General features: G+C 31.0%; 2 protein-coding genes across 3 annotated transcripts; both read right to left on the bottom strand.

Annotated features, from left to right (window-relative positions):
* Positions 1-1301: 1301 nt before the first annotated feature.
* On the bottom strand, positions 1302-5036 carry LOC108462841 (probable serine/threonine-protein kinase PIX13). Of its 2 annotated transcripts, XM_017762747.2 has the most exons (7): positions 4676-5036; positions 4485-4568; positions 3252-3583; positions 2666-2801; positions 2386-2528; positions 2126-2249; positions 1302-1984 (listed from the first exon to the last, which is right to left on the bottom strand). In XM_017762747.2, the coding sequence occupies exons 2-7, from the start codon at positions 4552-4554 to the stop codon at positions 1557-1559; spliced, it is 1233 nt and encodes a 410-aa protein (XP_017618236.1). In that variant the 5' UTR covers positions 4555-4568; positions 4676-5036; the 3' UTR covers positions 1302-1556. The 2 variants fall into 2 exon arrangements, with proteins under 2 accessions (XP_017618236.1, XP_052880710.1); XM_053024750.1 differs by having other exon boundaries at positions 4485-5036.
* An 8980-nt stretch (positions 5037-14016) lies between these two features.
* Positions 14017-16895, bottom strand: LOC108462840 (amino acid transporter AVT3B-like). Its single transcript, XM_017762746.2, has 3 exons — positions 16325-16895; positions 14432-15395; positions 14017-14320 (listed from the first exon to the last, which is right to left on the bottom strand). Exons 1-2 carry the CDS (start codon positions 16678-16680, stop codon positions 14453-14455), a joined length of 1299 nt encoding a protein of 432 aa, XP_017618235.1. The 5' UTR covers positions 16681-16895; the 3' UTR covers positions 14017-14320; positions 14432-14452.
* Positions 16896-18048: the final 1153 nt, after the last annotated feature.

Here is an 18048-nt window from a genome sequence, read left to right as displayed (position 1 = left end):
AAAAATTGAAGTGGTGTGGGTTTGAAAATTGACATTTGGTGTCTCTATCGGAAAAGAACAAATGACTAAGCTGTTGGATTGTACAAAAATTAAAAGAATATGGTATAAGTACAAATTATATAAAGCATTGTTCAAGGATAGGACACTAGTAAAAGTTAGAATTTTTTTTATGTGAAATTATGTTATTAGTCCTTGTACTATGTATAAGTTGCGCTTTGTACTTTAATTTGATCAGTTTTAATTCTTGTACCTTTGGAATATTAAAATTTTAGTCCTTACCCATACTCTAGCCATTAAGCTTGTTAAGTTAAATATGCTATTCCCAAAGTCTTATTCGATAAATATATTATCACATGTGTGATACCATGTTAGCGTATTTTTTCACATAATACTCCCAACAAAGAGTAATGTCATTTTAGGTAATCTATTGGACTAGAATTTCAAAATACGAAAAGTATAAGAATTAGAAATGATCAAATTGGAGAACAAAAATTAAATTCAGAACATACACATGGTACAAGACTGATAGTAGATTTTGACCTAACAGATTTAATTACTATTATTTCAATCATGATTGGATTGTAAAATTTAAAAATTAAAGAGACTATAACTGACCAGATTAGAATATAAAAACCAAATACACAACATACACATAATACACAAACCAATAATAAAATTTACCCTTTTATCGTTTAGGGATTTGGTCACATAGTAGAGCAAATGTTTGGTTGGGGGGAATGGTCCTTCCCACTTTATTACTCTTAATTGGACAGGTTAAGCTGGTTTGCATTGGATTATCTGAATCTATGTTAATTCATATTTTAAAATTTTTAAATCATTTCAGTTTAAGTAAAATTGAGCTTAGATCATTTCAGGTTTAGGTTAATTTTAGATTCGGTATTTTAAGTTTGGGGGTCGATTTTTCGAGTCAAATCGTTTTGGTTCATTTCAAGCTTGAATCATTTCAAGTTTGGATAATTTCGGGTTAGAGTCAATTTTGGGTTCAAAACCATTTGAGTTTTGAGTTATTCTGAATTTAAGTTAGACATATCCGGGTCAATTTCGAGATTGTTTGAGGGTATGGTGATTTGAATCTCTAAATAAGTGATCAAGGATGGAACTCTCAATAACAGCAAGAACTGTTGAAACAAAGCCTACAACCTTTCTTCATCACTAAAAATACATGCAAAGTAACAAGTAGTGGCCGAAAAACACGAAAATATAGGCAGGTTTCCATTGCTAGGATCCGATTACAACGATCGGTTTTTATCTCGACTGTTTGAGATCGATAAACAAAGGGATTTCGGGTATAAGAAACAGCATAACTGAATTAATAAGAACAATTCTAACAAGATATCAAGCACGAAAAGCTGTACTTACTGAAATAAAACATGAGTCACAACGAAAAAATGGAACTCGTAGATTCTAAAATAAATACAAGAATAAAAAAAAAAAAAAAGGAAGGGAAATGTTTTGTGAAACAATTAGCATGTTAATATTGTGACCTGCAACAAATTGGGCAGATATTCCACAACTTAACTCAGCTGTGGAGGATTCTAGTTGGCTCGACCTGTTTCATTCTTTGGAGCTAGTGGAGATCGATGATGCAATGGCTGCTGGCGATGCCTACGAGTTGTTTGACGAGCAGTACGGTTTCGAGGCTCTTTTGGATTATGATTTATTGATTCAATCTGTTCTAAAGTTTCTACAACTTCTTTCATTGATGGACGGTACTTAGGTTCAGGTTCAAGACATTTTAAAGCGAGCTGGGCTATTCGAACTGCAGCTTTGGATGGATATTTGCCCTCCAACCGATTATCCATTATGCTTTTTAGTTTTCTTCTGTCGGATAAATACGGTTTTATCCATTCTGACAGATTATGTTGCCCACTGGGTCGATTTGGATCAAGTGCTCGCAACCCTGTTAAAATTTCGACTAAAACAACACCAAAACCGTACACATCGCTCTTTACGTATAAATGTCCTGTTAAATCAAAAAGTATTCGAGTCATGAGAAGTGCAAAGTTGGTTTTGCTCAATTGTCTCGAAAATGCAATAATATTTAGCAATACAAGGACATCACTTATGCAAACATCCAAAGTTCAGAAATATTTCAGAGGATTACCTGTAGCAACATATTCTGGAGCTGCATAACCATATGTGCCCATAACCCTCGTTGTTACATGCGATTGGCTAGCCGAAGGACCCAATTTGGCCAACCCAAAATCCGATAACTTGGCAGTATATGACTGCAATGTAACCAATAGCTGAACTACATTAAATTTATGTCTCTTTTGTATGCATTCAAGGAGAATGTCGTATAATTCATCAATTGTTTAGGCCTTTAACCCTTAAACGAATTTAACGAGTTGTTCGGAAAGTTACCCCATCAAGTAGGATATTTGAGGCTTTAAAATCTCTGTAAATTACTTTCTTGTCCGACGAGTGCAAGAACGATAGGCCCTTTGCTGCTCCTATCGCAATTTTAATCCGTATGTTCCATTCAAGTGATTGAACACTAGAACCCCCTGGTTAACAAAGACCATGAAGAGTACGATGAACAAAATTAACTTGCCAGAAATACGAGATTGAAAGTGTGCATACATAGAATATATACTCGCATGAGAAAATCAGAGATATAAACAACTAATTTCCAAACTCTTACTTCCAAATAGATGGTTTTCCAAGCTACCCTTCTGCATAAACTCGTAAACAAGAAGAAGCTCTTTATCCTCCCAACAGTACCCGAGTAGCCTTACAAGGTGAGGATGAGACAACCTTCCTAAGAAATTTACCTCCGACTGCACCAACAAAAGATGAAACAAAAGCTTTAACAACCATGAATGTCTATACCTTTTTAAAATATTTTTTTAAAAAAATCAGTAAAACAAGCAGTAAACAATTCCCAAAATGCACATTTCGATATGTGAGCTATTAATTTATATCGTAATTTTCAAGTTCTATAACAAGGCAAAAGCACCAATTCAAAATGACAAGAAACAATCTTATGATGTTATACGAGATATGGCATTTGTAAAACTCTAGTTACAAATTTTGCAGGGCATGAAACTGGTTGTCCCGAGACGCAGATTGTAAGAAATACTTCCAGAATTAGCAATGTAAAGCATAATAATACGGTTTAGCGTTGAAGAATTATTCACTTTTAATGAGCTTTGAACTCTAAAACTTCATTTTAACAGCAATAGTTAAAGAAGAAAAAGCAACAACTTCTCGAGAATTAAAGAAATTACCTGCCATTCCTCAAATCCTTGCAAGCTCTCAGAGTTGAGTTTCTTAACAGCAACGAGGGTTGCACTTCCACTCTTCCCTAGTGCCTTCTCATCGATCCAGCCTTTGAAGACTTTACCGAAACCTCCCTCACCAAGCACCATGTCAGGCCTAAAATTCTTAGCTGCAGTCTTCAGTTCTGCAAAACTGAAGATCCTTAGGTTCGGAGCGGGCAATATCTGCCCATTGGGAAAAGCCTCGTCCCCACTCGAAGCCGAGAACCCGCTGCCCTGGGAGATGTTACTGCCCCTAGAAGTTGAATAAGATGCTGTGTTGCTGGTTGTCTGAGATATTACTATTGAAATCCACACAATGGAGAATATGTACAAATGTTTAGATAGTGAATTTAGCCAACAAATTGAGTAGTAATACTAAAAATACAGGAACAATATACAAGTCAATGATCAAAATACAACAACAAAACACATCAACTGGATTTTTTTGGGTTGACTGAACCACTGGTGTAGTGGCAAAGGATTTGTGTTCAAGTCCTCAGCTGACACCAATTCAGGGTTCAATTCTTGGACAACCCTACCCCTATCCCTAATAAAAAAAAGTACGGAAAAACTGGGTTTTTGGAGCTGAATACAGAAAGAGTATGGATATTGTATCAATGAATTTCAACACAGGGATATAGTGATCAAAACAAAAAATCTACCATATTCCAGAAATACAAAAGTCAATGATCCAAACACAACAACAAAACAGCGTCAAGAACTGGGTTTTGGGTGTTGAGTACAAAAACAAAAAAGATCAAATCAATGAATTCCAACTAAATGAAGAAAAAAAATTGAACCCATTTAAGAAACTGAGGCAAACTAATTGCAAAAGTGAGCAAAACTAAGAAACAATCTATGTATTGCAATCCACACAATGGAAATGTAAATGTTTAGATTGTGAAATTTGTCAAACATATGGAGTTCTAATACTGATAATACAGCAAATGAAAAATACTATAACAGTATATAATGATCAAAACACAAAGTCTACCATATTCAAGAAATACACAAGTCAATGATCCAAATACAACAACAAAACAGCATCAAGAATTGGGTTTTTGGTGCTGAATACAAGAAAAATATGGATTTTATCAATAAATTTCAGCTAAATAAAAACAATAACCTGAGCCCACTTAAGAAAATAAGGCAATCTAATTGCAAAAGTGAGCAAAACCAAGAAACAAAAGAAAAAGGTACCAGAACTAAGACGACCAGTGGTGCTTGGTGTTGTTGGATTATCAGCTGAAGAACACCAGCAATTTCCCATCTTCAAATATCTCTCTTTACCAAACAAAAGGGGAATATAAATATATTTCAACAAGGTGATGATAAAAGGGACCGAAAAAAAAATCAAAATTCTTGTTTTGAACAACAAATCCTTTCTTTACCTCTCAATCCAACCACACAAAAAAAGGGTTACTATTTTCCTTTTCTTTCCCTTCAGTTGACTTCAAATCTTGGTTTTGTTTCCACAAATTGGATTTTTGTTATTCAATAAAATTCAGCAACTAAACTTTGACAATGAAAATAACTAAATAATGATAATAAAAAATATTATTGCCCAAAAGAAAATTTAAAGTGCATGTACTATGATAAATTACTAAATAAAAAAATTTAAAATGAAAAGACTGAGTCTTTGGTTGTATTGTTAACTGAGCTTCTTCAAGGTAACGTTATCTTGGGTCAACTGCCGTGCTCTAGAAGAAGATCAGTCAATAGGGAAAAAAATCTAAGGCTTAGTCCCTGTACTATTCTGAAATTAGATATTAATTCCTTTAATTTGACTTAATTTAGTCACTATATTTTTATGGTGATATTTTGCTAGTAATCCCTATACTATGCATAAGTTACAATTTTAATCTTTATACTTTAATTTAGACAATTTTAGTTCCTATACTTTTTTGGCATAATAACTTATGTGGCCCTTCAACTTTACAAAAAAAGTCATTTTAGCCCTCATTTAAATTTTTCACCTTTTCTAACCCTCAAATTTGATTTTTTTTTATCAAATCACCTCAAAATGAATAGAAAAATTAATATTTTTAAACTTTTCTAACTATGTATACACGTGGATTTAGTTTTTTTTCTCTCCAATTTAATCATTTTTAGCTCACATACTTTTCTAATATTGAAATTCTAGTTCAGTAAAATCAATTAACTAAAATATCGTGTGTGTATGTGTTTTGAGCATTATGTGAAAATAGCAAGTCAATATTGTATTGTATGCGTGATAACATGTTTGTCGCATAAGATTTTTGAAATAACATAGTCTAACTTAATGGATTTAGCAACTATTGTTTGAGGCATGAATAAAATTTCAAAATACAAAAATTATAAAGATTAAAAATAACCAAATTAAAATACAAATATTAAAATCCTCAATTTATGTATAATAAGGGTCAATAACAAAATTTGACCTACTTTTATAATATTATTAATGTGTCCAAATTAATAATACAATTAGATGTTGTCATTTAAGTAATGACATAAAATCCTTTTATTGTTATTTGATCACACAGTTGGGACCATACAAAGTCTCATAAACCATGTTCAACGTATAATAAATTTACAATATCATCCAAATGTGTAAGGTTATTCAAAAGAAAAAATAAATTGTTACTTTAGCGATAACTATTAACAGTGATATCAATTTGAATACATTAATAATATTTTATAATAGTAGGAGGACTAAATTATGTTAAATTAAAGTAGATTGGTGAAATCCTAAGTTTTAGTAAAGTAGATGGACTAAAACCATAATGAAAAAATAGTTAAATTTATTAATACTAATCGATTTTCAAGAACTTCCATGGACTTCACGTTTATTTATTCTATTGGTTGCTGTTTCAATCTGCTTTGAAAAACACATCAACTGCAAAAATTCTTTATTTATTTATACTAAAGAATTATTAAGAGGCATAATCACTTATTTGGCCCTTCAATTTTATAAAAAGTTGTTTTAGTTTTCTTTTTTTTACCTCTTATAGTTCTTGAAGTTGTGATGTTTGTCAGATTAACCAAAATGGACGAAAAATTAAATTTTAGAAAATTCAAAAAATATTAAAATTATAAAAAATTATAAAAATTATTTTGTTAATTTAAAAAATTAATTAACTATTAACAACACATGGACTTTCACATGGATGTCACATCAAGAAAGTTAATAAACATTAAACTTTTATCCATTTTGAAGTGATTTGACAAATATTTCAAGTTTAAAGACTAATAAAGATAAAAATTAAATATAGAACTAAAATGATTTTTTATAAAATTGAAAGGCCAAATAAATCATTATACCTTAATAATATCACACAATAACTATTAAATTATGTTATTTCTAAAATATTATGTAATAAATATGTTATTAGCATGTAATGTCATGTTAGCAAAAGCAACCTGATTTAGCTCATGGATTTAACAATTTAGGGTTTAAATTAAAACTAAATTTGAAAAATGTAAGAGCTAGAAATTAAAGTGTAAGAGCTAGAAATTATTAAATTGGTGAACAAGGATTAAATCTACAAATTATGCATGATACAAGGCTAATAAAATTTGATCTAGCGTATTTAAACACTACAAAATTTAGAAAATACAATGAATAAAATTGATTAATTCTAAAAAAATTGGAAAAAATTAAAATACAGGGATTAGTAGCAAAATTTGACCAAACTTCTTCATTGGATCGTTCTATGAGGCAAAGCAATGTAACTTGAATACAATTTTCAAGTTTAATTGCACCGGGAACCCCTAAAAGGTGGGTTAAATTCTGAAAGATCCTAAACTTCAAAACCTTTTAATTTAATCTTCAAACTAAAGTATCATTTTAATTAAGTCATTCTGTCATTATAACCATCAGCTTTGGCAGCTCTTTTTAACATGCATTAATTATTAATTATTTTAAGTACATCTGGGAAGGTTTGTAGAATTAGATTCATGATTTAGTGGGTCAAATTATCAATTCCGGTTTCATCAGTTGATTCGATTTGATTAAATAAATTATTTAAAATTTATAAAAATTTATTAGAAATAGAAAAAATGAAGTCAAACGCTAATCAATCAATTTTTTAGCCCAATTTATTCGGCTATAAGTGGTTTGTTGATCAACCAATCTAATCTCTCTCTCTCTCTTCAAATTCATATCCCTACTAGTTTTTGGTCCAATCAACCGGTTCAGTTTAAACAACATTAATATCTAGTTCAAGTTGACATTTAACGTCAAAGTTGACATCTAGATTCATGAAATCACTTTGATAAAATGATGATTTAGTTTGAAAAAAATTAATGAAAATGTTTTGAAATTTAAAAATGTTACAACACAAAAGTTGGGGTTGTTTGTTACTTTAAATCACATTATTGGAGTGCGAAAAGCTATTAAAATGAAGGCAATTTTCACCATAAATGAATAAAGAGCTATTGAGAATGGTGGTTTGAAAGGGTTTCAAAAGCTTAAAGAGCTTACCGATAGAGATTTAGTATGCCTTTTGGAGCTTCTCTCTTACTGTGACGAATTGACGTGGGTCCTAATAGAATGATGCCCTATTATATATAGAACGACTATAAAGGTAGGACTCTTTCGCTAATATATAATTGTATCGTATGAGAACGAGTATAACAAAGAATAATTTAAATATGAATTATACTTCAATGATATCTAATGCAATGAATCTCAAAATTTTACGCGACTAAATTATATATCACAAGATACATTTCTTTTAAATTATCTATATTAATACAAAGCTTTTAACTTAGTTCGAGTTAACTTGACACAAATTCAATTAGAAAAAATTTAAAATTAATTTTAATTAAAAATGTAATATTATTATAAAAATATTTATGTTTTTTAAATAATTTATATAAAATCATTAAAAGAAACTACTTAAAAACAAAACATGAAGATATGAACATTAGTTCTTTAAAGTATCAACAAAAATCTTCAATCAATTCTTTATATTTTTTCATAATTTTTTCTTTCGCTGATATTATGGATATATAAAAATAATAATTTTATAGGATTTTTAAATTTATAAGTAATTTGATAAATTAATGTTGAAAAATTGAATCAAATATTAAAATGATTACATATTGGTGAGGTTATAAGGATAATTACAATTGTAATAAATACAATTGAATAATTATAAATAGAATGATTTATTATAATACACAAATTGATTGATAATCAAAATATATATATATATATATATATATATATATATAAATAGAAGTGTCCATGAATTAGGTCGGGCCCTAATAAAATTTTAGATCTGAATGATAGGCTTGAACTTGATCTAAAAAATGGACCTAAATTTTTGCCCAAGTTTAACTCAGATAAAAATGTTAAAATTCAGACCTAGCATGACTCGACCATGTTAATTTAATTTATTTTATTTTTATATAATTTTTTAAAAAATATAATAGATATATTAAAAAATTAAAATAAATGTTTTCAACAAATTGAAAATAAATTCTTTTAAAAAAAGTCTATATATCTACACTAAGATGTATGCAATTTAACAAGCAAATGTATCTAAAAAGTAGTAAAATGAAATGGCAGTAAGACAGTGGAAAAATAGTAGCAAAACAATAGTAAAACAACATGATTTTTTTTTCATATTTAGGCTCGGCCCAAACAAAAAAAAATTATTATTTAAATCTATTTTTCGAACATATATTTTTACTTAATCTCTCTTACTTTTTAAATGAGTCTTTGGACTGAGCCGAATGACTCCACTCATAATCACCACTATATCTAAATCTGAAAAGGATATCCTAAATTTAATATATGTAGAGAAAATTCATTGGAATTTGAGATAATTATAATTATAATTTGAATTAATTATTAAAATATACAAATGTTAATTTTCAACGTAGAGAAAAAAAAAATCCCAAAGCTAGGTAGCATTAGTCACTTTCATTTTGACTTTTTGTATGGTTCAATTGAAATTGCTGACAAATGTGGCCCCTAAGGAAAAATACTGAAGTTTCATTTTATTAATTTATTAATTTTTTCATTGCTTATCCAATGGTCAACACAATACTTCACCTCTCTCGTCCTCGTATAAAGTCGTAGCTGTAAAAAAGTCAACATTCTATCAAATCTTTTGTTTTCTAATTACTAGGTCAATCAATCACCCTTTTTTTTTTTTTTTTTTATAAAATAAAAGTATAAAAAGAAATCCCTAAATCCTAACTTTTGATTTATACTATTATTATTATCGTTACTGGTATAATAAGAACCGACGCGATACATTAAATTATTATTTCAAATAAAAATATACAATTGATATTATATTTTTTCGTTTGGAGTAATTTTTCTTTTATATTCTTTTAAATTTTTTTATATTTTCTATTCTCTTTTGCTTCTCCATTCCTCTATTCTCCATCTCTTTTAACATAATAAAAAATTATGAAATATAGTTATCAAATTATTTATTTTTCATTAAATTGTCATTAAAAATATCTTTTTATACAGCATTTAAAAAAATCTAACTCAACTCATGATTTGTCCTTTTTAATAAAAAATCAACCAAGTAATGAATTTGTTAACATTTATAGTGATTTGGACTAAGGCAAAATACCAACAGCATGCTAAATTAAAGTACAAAAAAACCAAATCCCTACCAAATGCATGTTCAAGTTTTATCGAGTGATAACAAATTTAATGCTTGTTAAGTAAAGTTAAGTAAACTAGATAATAAAAAAGTGTGGGAAAAGTTTTTCTCCTCATTTAAGTGTCCTATCTAGTTTGACTCTAAATTTAATCAAAATTCAATGTGACTACTACACATGAGAGGATCTAAGAAAGAAAAAAAACTAAATCCCTAAATCGAATATACAATAGGAAAGAAAATTAACCATAGTTTGACCAAAACGGGAAGCATCATTCAACTTCTTAAGCAATTCCTCGTGTCATGCAAACTAATATTATTGTTGAGGGGAGATCAAACTTAGTTAGGGAGAAATAAGCGAAGTATCATTCGTTAAGAGCAGACTAACCCTATCAACAGATTTGGTATTGAGCTTAAGGTGCCTATACTACCGCTTGATCTAGCTAGAACAAGTGATACCCTCTTTATCCACAAATGTTATATAAGGACATGAGTTCGAATTACACCAAGAACAAATGTTAATATTTCCTTGGTGGATAAGAGGCTCCCCTCTATGAACCCTTTACAACTCTTGGGGGAAGTAGGAAACAAAACCTAGGGATACAACCAAATATGGACACATCTTAGGCTCAACATCAAACCTGTTGAGGGGCTCCATCCTCTTTCTATGGACGACACTTGTAATAGTCCTAATTTGACCCTAATCGGGAAGTGGTTTCGGGACCACAAAATCGAGTCGTGAAAATAATTAAATGTTAAATTTCATGTCTATTATATGAGATAATGCATGTGTAAAAGTTTCATGCTTTGATTTGATCATTTGTATGTGAATTTATTAAATAGGACTTATGTGAGACACTTTTGAAATGTGATAGGTTAATTTTATAATGGTCTATTAATGCATGTATTGAAAAGAATGGTTTTGCATGTCAAATTACTCATTTTAGATAGTGGCCAGCCATGTTACTAGTTAATATATAATATATGAATTTTCTATTAGCATTATTCTAATTAAATGGCTTTATATTATAGAATAATAATAATTAAAAAAGGGGGAAAATGGGTGAAGAAAACAAAGTGTTCATCTTTGTTTCTTCTAAGCCGAATGTGAAGGAAGAATAGGGGAGAAACACCACTCGGTCATCCTAGGCTTAAACTAAGGTATAAAGTTTATGTTAATTCTTGAAATTTTAGTTAATTTTTGAGTTAGTTACCAACCTCTTTATTTGACCCATGTTAAATTTTTTATTTTGGGAATGAATAGAGCTTTCGGCCATAGTAGTCAATAAAGAATATGGTTGTTGTTTCATGTTAATTTGGACGAATCATGGTGGATGGGCATTTGAGCCAAACAAATGATCATATGTATGCATTAGATGCTAAGTGGAAAGAATCGGCTATCATGTTGGATGCTATTGCCGAATATGAACTTGGTTATATTTGAGTAATGTATGTGTTTTGAGTTGACGGAATGAAAAGAATGCTTAAAATGTGTTATAAACAAATTATATGTTAAACTAAGGTTTGCTAAATTACCATTTTCCTTGCCGAATATGTGCTTAATTAAAGAAGAGTTTGTGTTGAATGTTTAAATAATTTAGATAATTATTAATCTAAGTCTAAGCTAGGTAAATTAAATGATTGTGGCTTAATTGTTTTATGGCAAGTGGCTATTATGGTGAAATGCAAAATAGATTTGTTATGTGATTGCCGAATGTGAATAATAAGTAAACAATATTGGTTAAGATATTAAACAAATCTATTTGCATTTATTAAGCTCAAGAGCAAGAAGGATCAAAGTTGGATAGGGGAAAAGAGAAAGCAATAGAGTAGCCAATCTACAACCGTTCGAATATACCAAGGTAAGTCTTTGAGTAATGAAACTTAGCTTATGATTTGATAAAATCATGGTATATAAGCATAATAAATAAATTGTGACCTATTGGTTCTACTTGAATTACGTAGTGGGATAAATAATTTGTGTATATGACTTGTAGCCGAATGGTTATAGAAATCATGTTGGATAGCGAAACGAAATCGTGTTCTTTGTATGTGGCTATTGAGCCGAAAGTGGAATGGTTGATAAGCACGTTGTGCTTGTGTTCAAGTAATGCAAATAAAATGCTAATGTGTTATGATATATATATATGTGCATGATAATGGAAAATTATATCTGGGCTAAGTCCCGAAGGTATTCGTGCTGGTGTTATATCCGGCTAAGTCCCAAGGCATTCGTGCTGGTGTTATATCCGGCTAAGTCTCAAGGCATTCAGATCGGTGTTATATCCGGCTAAGCCCAAGGTATTTGTGCTGGTGTTATATCCGGGCTAAGCCCCGAAGGCATTCGTGCTGGTGTTATATCTGGACTAAGCCCCGAAGGCATTCGTGCTGGTATTATATTCGGGCTTAAAGTCCCGCATGCTTTGTGGTGGTGATTGGATTTGGGTTTTAAACCTAGCAGACTTAATGCCGATGATTGGAGTAAGATTATGATTTCAAATGTTCGTAGTAAACTACCATTGAATATGTCAAATACATTAAGTTGATCAGGTATGTATTATATACTTTTATATGTTAGATTGATCAGAATTGAATCATGATTGAGAAATGAGAAGTATATGTGAAAATCTCATATGTGTATGTGTGTATTCGGTTATGGTGAAAGGTTATATGAGATTGATTTGGTGATATACATGTTAAATAATATGAATGCAAGAATGGGTAATAAATCTGCTTGGGACAGCAGTAGTAATGTGATTTCGAAAAATCACCATAAATTGTGGGAGTTGAGTTAGAAGCTGAATAAATTATGTCATGAAATCTTAATGAGTCTAGTTTCTATAAAAGAAACCGTGTGAGCAAAAGAATTGCCAATAATGAGATATTTGAAGTGGCGTGGAATAGAGTCAAAATGACTTCGAGGTCCCCTGTTCTGTTTTCAGAAAATCATTATAAATGGTACAAAAATTGTTATAAGATAAACTTTATATCCTTAGACTCCTTAATGAGTCTAGTTTCAAATGAAATAAACAAGAACATATTTCGAATTCTGTATAATGAGAAAATTGATTCACAGTGAAGAATGGTCAGAATAGTTAAACAGTGAAATAGGGGAAACTTCAATAAAAATCTGGTATTGATTGGTCAAACCAAAAATTCTGAAAATTTGATGGATGGAAGATATATGAGTATAATTTCAGGGAAAATTAACGGCACTTGATTTGGAGTTTCTTATCTCCAGTTATAAATAATTTAGTGACTGTTGCTCAGGAAGACAGCTTGTAGTGAATTTGTGATTTTGTTGCAAACATGGTTAAAACTTGTTAATGAGATGCTTTTCAAGTTCTTATGATCTTATTTGTGATTTCAATATTTGGTTTTAATTGAGTTCAGATTCAAGTGAGGTGAATTTGCTAAATATGCATTATATTCATGGATACTTGGCCAAAATGGCAATTATCTAGGAATGATTTCTTGAAAATTTGAAATAATCGATCTATAAGTAAATTAATTGTTTGCATTGCTTAAAACTTACTAAGAATTGAACCTTACTCCTTGTTCTCTTTTCCATTCCTTATAGGTTTATACTTTAGCTCGAGTTGGAAGGGCTAGAGATATCATCACACTATTGAGTCATTATGTGAGTTGAGAAGATTGTATATCATCATGGTTTAAGGCATGTATAGGATAGACTATAGGTAGAATGATATTTCGACTTTGTATACATTATAGCCATGCGAAGATGGCTTGCTCATTTTGTTTAGAGAAGCCTTATAATTGAACTAATGTGGTGAAATGTTTTAGTTATAACTTGACAGTAGTTAATTTGTTATTAGATATTCGGTTATGTTTTGATAGTGAGTATCTTTAACCTTATAGAAGTTTTGTTCAGTCAAGTAATACCTCATAACCTTATTCAGGTAACGGATACGGGTTAGGAGTGTTACAACACTTCGCAGACTTTTCTCTAAGAAGTTAAAATCCCTCAACATTTATAATTATTCAGTGAAGCACTCTCACACCATAGCTAACATATGGGGCTTTCATCATCAGAACACAATCTAAAACTTAAGAATCGCTGCAAAAATCACTATGCAGATTTACAAATATAAAGGACAGGGAAGTGATTCAAAGGCACAGTAATCCTTGGAATGACACATAGAAGAAAGAAAGAAGAAAATTATTGTAATATCATATAAAAATTGCTGAATGGAGAACATATGGGGAAACATTTTACTATCACTAATCTATCAACAATTCAAACATGAGTTGAGGTAAAATATCAAAGGCCTCTTCAACTTTATGATTGATGAAGTAGTTTCTTACCTAATAAATATTATTGGATTTTATGAATACGGTTCGAACGAGGAACAGTTTTGTATGTCTTCGTGGATAAGATCTCCGTTAGAGAAAACCAAGTCCCTGGAACTGCAAGAACAAGGGGAGAGGTCATAATTTCATCATCTAGAGCTTAGAGACCTAAAGAATATGATGGGATTTTTACCAATACGATTAAAACGAGTAGTATGGAGACTTCACCTTCACTACGATATTGTACATCTACTCCTTCGCAGATAATATCTCCATTAGAGAAAACCAAGTCCCTGAAATTGCAAGAACAACTCCAAAGATCATGATTCCAATATCCAAACTGCATCCCTTGCATCCCTGCTCATCCTTGAACGCCAACAAATGAAACAAACCGGGCAATATGAACCCCAAACAGCAGCATACGCTGCTTCCGACCAAGGACAAGAAATCCGCGAAATTCGGGACGAACAAAGCTACCAAGCTTACAATCAAAACAAGTAACCATCTTAGCCACAAGCAGTACCTCCCTCCCGAAAACCGCCTCTCGACGATCTCGTAAACTGGATTCATCATCAAGGGGAAAGTGAAAAATAAGTTGATGCAAAGGCCTAGTTGAACCAAACTGCTAATCCAGCCAGTCCCCAAGTTAGAAGTGATGATATCTTTGGTTTTATCACCAAAAGCAAAATAACCCAAAGCTCCAAATGCTCCATACATCAAAGTGGTCAACCCCATGCTAAGTGCCAATATTTTGTTAAACTTTGCATTGTCTTTCATCTCAGATTCTATAGGCAAAACCATAGCAATCCCTTCATATCCAAAAAGAGCCACACCCATGCCATAAAAGAACACAGAGACACCACCAAAAGCCTTAACTTCACGCCTTCGGAGCATAATGAGTCTCAAATCCTCCAACATAACCACTCCCATTGCCCCAATATCCACAACATCAGCAAAAATGCTTAGTGGAGCTAAATGTGTCAATGTTTTGATTGAGTTCAACCCCAACTGAAATGGGAAACATCCCCATATATACAAACTCTTCACCGTAAAACGGGAGATCCCGGAACTTAGACTCAAATCCGAGAATGGTTCATCGTGAAAAAGATGGAGCAGAGTGTTGGCAATAAATATAAGATATCCAATACAAAATCCAGCTTGAGAGAGAGTAATGAGCACATCGACAACAAACCTGTCAATGGAATTATTAAAATCTTTAGCAATGAGAGGATAAAATAATCAAATTGGGATGTTTATGTTTCCCCATTGGGAAAAAGAATGATTAGCCGTAAAATCATCAAGAAGAGGCAGCTCTTGCAATGGTCAGCAATAAACCTGGTGAAGCAAAGAAAAGGGTTAATTTAGGAAATGTCCTCAGTCTATTGCTCATGTTCCAAATTAGTTCCTAAACTTCCAAATGTTCTATTTGAGCCCTCAAATTATGAGTATTGTATTAATCAGATATTCCATCAGCTTAGATGTCAATTTTGGCATTAAACGACAATTCAATTATGACATGCAATGTATCTAAATGCAATGTATCTAAAACACGTAGACAGAATTGTAAACACGTGTATACAAACAATTTAGATTTAACAGGTTAAGAACAAACAGGGTTTGGAAAATTGATTGGTGTTTGATACACTCCAATGAAAATATTTAACAACGCAAGTAGGGTGTCTTTTTTAAAAAAGAAAAAAAATCATGTGTCTTATCGAATACTTTCCTAATAAAATATAGAAGTTATCTCATTATTTTTAATATGTTTTAAATATGTTCTACTGATCGGTCAAGCTAATCACTGAGTAGACCGATACTTTTAGATTTAATTACAAAGTTTGGAGCTAGGGGTCAATTTATAAAAGTTTAAAAGTTTAAGAACATTTAGTGAAATTAACCCGATAATATGGTGCATACATTTAGTGAAATTAACCCGATAATATGGTGCATTTTTAGTTTCATGGTAGAACTTTAAAACACACAGTAATCCAATGCGAGACTAATTAGGAACACATTTAAGATTAACCAAAATTTCCAAACGGTTAGACCTAGCAAACAAGAGCATAGACAATCCAAATTAAGAAAGAATTCAAGAAAGCATAATTAAAACAACAAGAAAACCTGCCAAGTGTGCCACAAACAGCGAATCCCAGATCGCCAAAAGAAGAAATATTGGTCGTGCCATTTTCGTACGAGTCGAGCTTACGGCGGATTTGAACCAAAAGCGTCATACAGTAGGTGGTGGAGGCGGCAATGAAGGAAAGAATGAGCAACCCCATGATCCACCCGGTCCTCTTAAAAGCGTAAGGCATACCCAAAACCCCGGCGCCGACAATGGCTATAAAAACGTTGGCCAAGGTCTTTGGATGTGACGATAGCGGCTTCGTGTTGTCTATAAGAGGCGTGGTTTCTTCTGCCGGGGGAGAGTTTAGCTTTCTCGAAGACGAGGGCGACAGGTTTTTCTTATCGGAAACCATGGTTGAATCGATTCTCTGACCCGAAATAAAATTTGAGGGTTTCAACGTTTAATCTGCAAATGAAATCTTAAATTTTTGAAGCCCTTTGAAATTCAAAATTGTATTCACAGAGACTGAATGCTTTTGCTATTGATGGAAAGAGAGGGGGACGATGACGGCGGTTTACATGAAGATACTTTGGCAAGTGTTACGTAATTAGGTCTAATTTTGATTTTAGTCCCTCTAATATGCTAAACTTTTAAATTTTAATCTTTTATGAAATAGTCCTATTTTAATTTGACTTGATTGGTCATTTTACTTTTATAAATGCTGTTAGTTTCTTAATATATTTACTAATATTAAAGTGATTACATGAAAATAAAAATTTAATATGAAATCCTTTTAATGTTATTTGATCAAGGTAGACACATCATAAAATTACATGTTAGGCAAATGTTTAAGGTTGATTAAGAAAATTAATGTCATTAGTTTAATGATGAAAACTAATGATGTTATTAATTTGGACATGCTTATAATATTATAAGAGTAAAGAGATTAAATTAAACTAAATTAAAGTAGAAGTATTAGGTTGTAAATATCGACATAGTAGAGGAACAAATCATGTAATTATAATATAAATATTAAAAAATTATTTTATTTAAAAATCGATAAAAGAAAATATTCTAAATCAAACAAAAATTCAAATCCTTATTTATTAATATTTGTTTTCAAGCTTCTTCATTTTTTTTTTATATATGACCCATTTTTTTTTTTCAAATTTTAGAGAATATTTCGATTTTTTATACAGGTGATGAAAGCATGTTTTATTGAACTCGTCTTTGTTGATGTGACAAGCGCATTTTATGAGGCACCCTTTCTCCTTCCCTCCTTGCCACATTAGCATCTACATTCTTAAAAAAGTTTTTGTTTGATTAAAAAAATGGTCATTAGGTTGAAATTTGAAAAAAATTGAGAAAAGTTTAATAGTTTTTTGGAAATCTGATAATTTTAAAATGAAACTTATAGTTCGTCTCATATTTTTTATGGCAGAATTTTTAGGTGACAAGAATACTTAAAAATCTTGTAAAGTAAGGTTTAGTTTGGATGGGCGGTGTGTTTATTTCCGGTGAGGTTAAAAACAGCGATGGCGGTGAAGTTAGTTACTGTAGCGGTGAGATTGGATACTGTAACGGTGAAATTAAAAACAATGGTGGAGTGTGTGTTTGGATTTAAACGCAGCTGTAGCGGTGAGGTGAAAATAAAAAATGACTATTAAGGACATTAGATTAGAATTGATATATAATAGAAGTTTTTAAATTATTTTACTTATATAAAATTATTAAAATATGTGAATTTATAAATTCATTTAATAAAATATTAAAATGCATC

This window comes from Gossypium arboreum, chromosome 13, assembly GCF_025698485.1.
Source record: "Gossypium arboreum isolate Shixiya-1 chromosome 13, ASM2569848v2, whole genome shotgun sequence".
In the NCBI taxonomy this organism is placed as follows: domain Eukaryota; kingdom Viridiplantae; phylum Streptophyta; class Magnoliopsida; order Malvales; family Malvaceae; genus Gossypium; species Gossypium arboreum.
The sequence above is the reverse complement of the archived record's forward strand: the minus strand, read 5'-3'. Positions and strand labels throughout refer to the sequence as shown.